Raw genomic sequence first — 3,083 nt, forward strand, 5'->3', positions numbered from 1 at the left:
ATAATATTATTCAGTATACCCAAAAATGTTTATAAAAGTTACCATTAAGTCAATCTGGACTAGGAGCTTTTTGTTTAGGATGGTGTAACACCACCTCGCAGAGTGTAAAATCCGGGATAATTTATCCGACTCGCGTGCATCCATGAATAACAATCGGTATCAGGGAGGAGACTTGGGATGTCTGCTCTGCAGAGCAGGGATTACTTTCGGTTTCAAGTAAAGGACTCTCTCTGCTGGGATGCTGACGCTCCTCCGCTACACTCAGACTTCAGGGCGGGACATCCCGGCTCTATCTTCCCATCACTAATATTATTAATTTTGGGCTCACAGACATTAGCTTTGCTTTTCACCTTATTCTTTAATAGTCTACGACCGTCCGTTTTATTGATTTTTTTCGGTCGTCATCTTTTTCATGTTATGAACATGTCCATCATCTGGCCCTTCCCTGCGCTTCTCCTCATCATTTCGACCAAACTAAGCGATGGTGAGTACAAAGATGAATATACTGATTTAAGCTTTTCAAAAAAAAAAAAAAAAAAAAAAAAAAAAACAGTTTTCATTTATATTAAAAAGATCTTTCATCATAAACAGGGCGAAATATTTTCATACAATACGTAATGAACAAGACCCCGCCTCGTTTGGGCCCATCGCAGTCTTATATAGACGCAGAGAGAAAAAAAAAAAAAAAAAAAAAACCGGCAAGTTATCAGAGCAAACTATGGAAAGCCAAGAATGCCACCATTCGCATCTAATTAACATGTTAAGATTGAAATTAACACTTTAAAAACAGCCGTTTTTTCCGAAACTTCGTTGCTTTTATCGTCTCTCATGATGGTACCGCAAGACACGAAACTAATGTTTTGTGCTTTACAGGTAATATAGGGAACAGTTCACCTGTTTTTTAAATTGATAAATGTCGAAGTTGTTAATGTGACATCATTCAATGAAAAATGTTTCAATACAGGTTCTAATCTAGCTGAGGCAGTTCGACTTTTCCCTTTATATTCTCTCTTGTCTCTAACAAAGACGGCTCAGTTTTTTTTAAATTATATAATCCATAAATGTAGCCTACTTCATTGTTTCATTGATTCTTTCATGTAAAAACGCTTTACACTGTGCTAATAGAATAACAAGAAAGGGGCCACTTGTGTTCCAGAAAATGTTTATTATCATAATAGGAAAACAAGCGTATTTGATGCGTGTTGTCTCGTTAAGAACGCGCAGGTGAATTTCAATCTTAACGTGACAATTAGATGTAAGTAGTCGCATTCTTGGCTTGCTATACTTTATAAAAATGCTGCCCCAGCTGCCAGTGCAGTGTCACCAACTCAGCTTCCCCCAGTGTATGACCTCATCCGCTCGCGCCGGCTACCGTTATCATCCTGTCCTGTGAACTGCTGCTAGTTTTACTCACATGCCTGGAAGATGTCTAGTGCTTCTACCACAGATGATTTCGCTCTCAAAATGAAATTGACGGATTCAGATTAGCTAGCCGAATAAATAGAAGCGGTAAAGCGTAGCCACCTGTGGCCCGGGCTGCCTGTCAAAACTCCAGTCCGGTGCGCGGATGATGTCATAAACACTCTGCTTTGTTTTTAAAAGATATAAATGTAAAAAATATAACCGTGGATGTCTGGGGGACAGTGATTCTCCTACATGTTATGAATGCTGGCGTACCATAAAGAATAAATTTTTAACAGTTTAGTTTGTGCCTTCAAGTCTGTGAGGGATTTGCACAAACCAGCCAGAAAACCACTGAAATAAAAAAAAGTCTTAATTTATTCCAAAAAAGTTAAAAAACTTATAAACTGGGCCCAAAAAAAAGGTCAACAAAACAGAATTCAATTCAGGCTTTAACATAAAGAACTCAAGGACAAACTGACCTAACAAACACGACATGAGGGAAACTTAAATAGTGGCTGATCAGACCACACTTGACAAACAAGGGGGATAACTGACTAACAAACTAATAAACAAATAAACTTAATTAAACAGATAAATACTGGCCAGACATTAAATACACTAGAATTTTAAATTGACCTAATTAAAGAAATGACCCAAACAAGGAATATTTAAACAAATGATAAACAAATATCCCTTCCCATTACACCATTACAAATGGTTTGACCCGCTGATTAGCCTGCAACCACCAATTGAGGAAAGCTGGAGCTCATTGCAGCCCTCCACCAGCAGATCCCAAGGAAGCTAGCAACTCAAAGAAAAAAAGAAATGAATCAATTGCATCTTGACAAAAAAAAAACTGACAAATAAAGTTCACTAAATGTGTGCACTGCAAAAAGCTAAATTAAAATCAGGCTAATGAAAATATACGAGATGTGCAACTCTTTTTGAAAATGATAAATGTAAAAGTTACCAAACAGCTTCAGAGTGTGACAGCAGGCTGTCACAAAGTCGTTGCCCATAGAACACGTTACTTGGATATTACCTATCCGAATATCTTTAGAACAGCTCCAAATGACACAAAACTCATATGGGGGAGTAGAACATAATGTACTAACATAAAATCAAGGGCCGATTGTAAAAAAAAAAAAACGGCGTTCCCCTTTAATGATGATACCTGCAGACCTTTCTTTGTTGATCGGTGTAAAGAAAAGCCTGAGACTGAACGAGATTTAAATGGCAGATACGATAGAAAGGCCTACACATTACAGCTGATCAGAAACAGAAAAAGTTCACATGAAGGAATAAAATGCTCTGTTTTTTGTTTTTTTTATTATTCACAGCTGATCCCATCTACAGAAAAGTTGGTGGCTCAGTTGTTCTGTATCCAGATGATTTTTCAAAGCCCATCATGGAAGCAACATGGAAGCACAACCCGGACTTCGTCTTGGAGTGGTTTGGGCAGGAAATTATTAGCTACAGAAGTTTTAAAGGTAGGTTGACCCGCTGGCTAGAAAACAAAGGTGTATAAAGTACTCAAAACAAATACCAAGTAAAAATAGCTCAACATAAAATTGATTTGGTAATAATGTATATAAAGTCCTTTTGTAAAAGTGAGAAAATTGTTCCAAACTACGTTTCTTTTTTCCAAGTTTGAAAATGTTTTGCTTCTGATCCATAAA

The 3,083-nt window shown here is 37.2% G+C and overlaps 1 protein-coding gene across 1 annotated transcript in view; it reads left to right on the forward strand.

Annotated features, from left to right (window-relative positions):
• Nucleotides 1-310: 310 nt before the first annotated feature.
• The window catches only part of LOC107104649 (CD48 antigen-like), a 9,585-nt gene continuing 6,812 nt past the window's right edge, over nucleotides 311-3,083 (forward strand). Inside the window, exons 1-2 of the mRNA XM_015404692.1 lie at nucleotides 311-484; nucleotides 2,745-2,894. Coding sequence (XP_015260178.1) covers nucleotides 418-484; nucleotides 2,745-2,894 — 217 coding nt within the window. The 5' untranslated portion in view covers nucleotides 311-417. The remainder of the gene's footprint in view (nucleotides 485-2,744; nucleotides 2,895-3,083) is intronic.

The sequence above is a fragment of the Cyprinodon variegatus genome, unplaced genomic scaffold (genome assembly GCF_000732505.1).
Source record: "Cyprinodon variegatus isolate N-32 unplaced genomic scaffold, C_variegatus-1.0 Scaffold1831, whole genome shotgun sequence".
Lineage (NCBI taxonomy): Eukaryota > Metazoa > Chordata > Actinopteri > Cyprinodontiformes > Cyprinodontidae > Cyprinodon > Cyprinodon variegatus.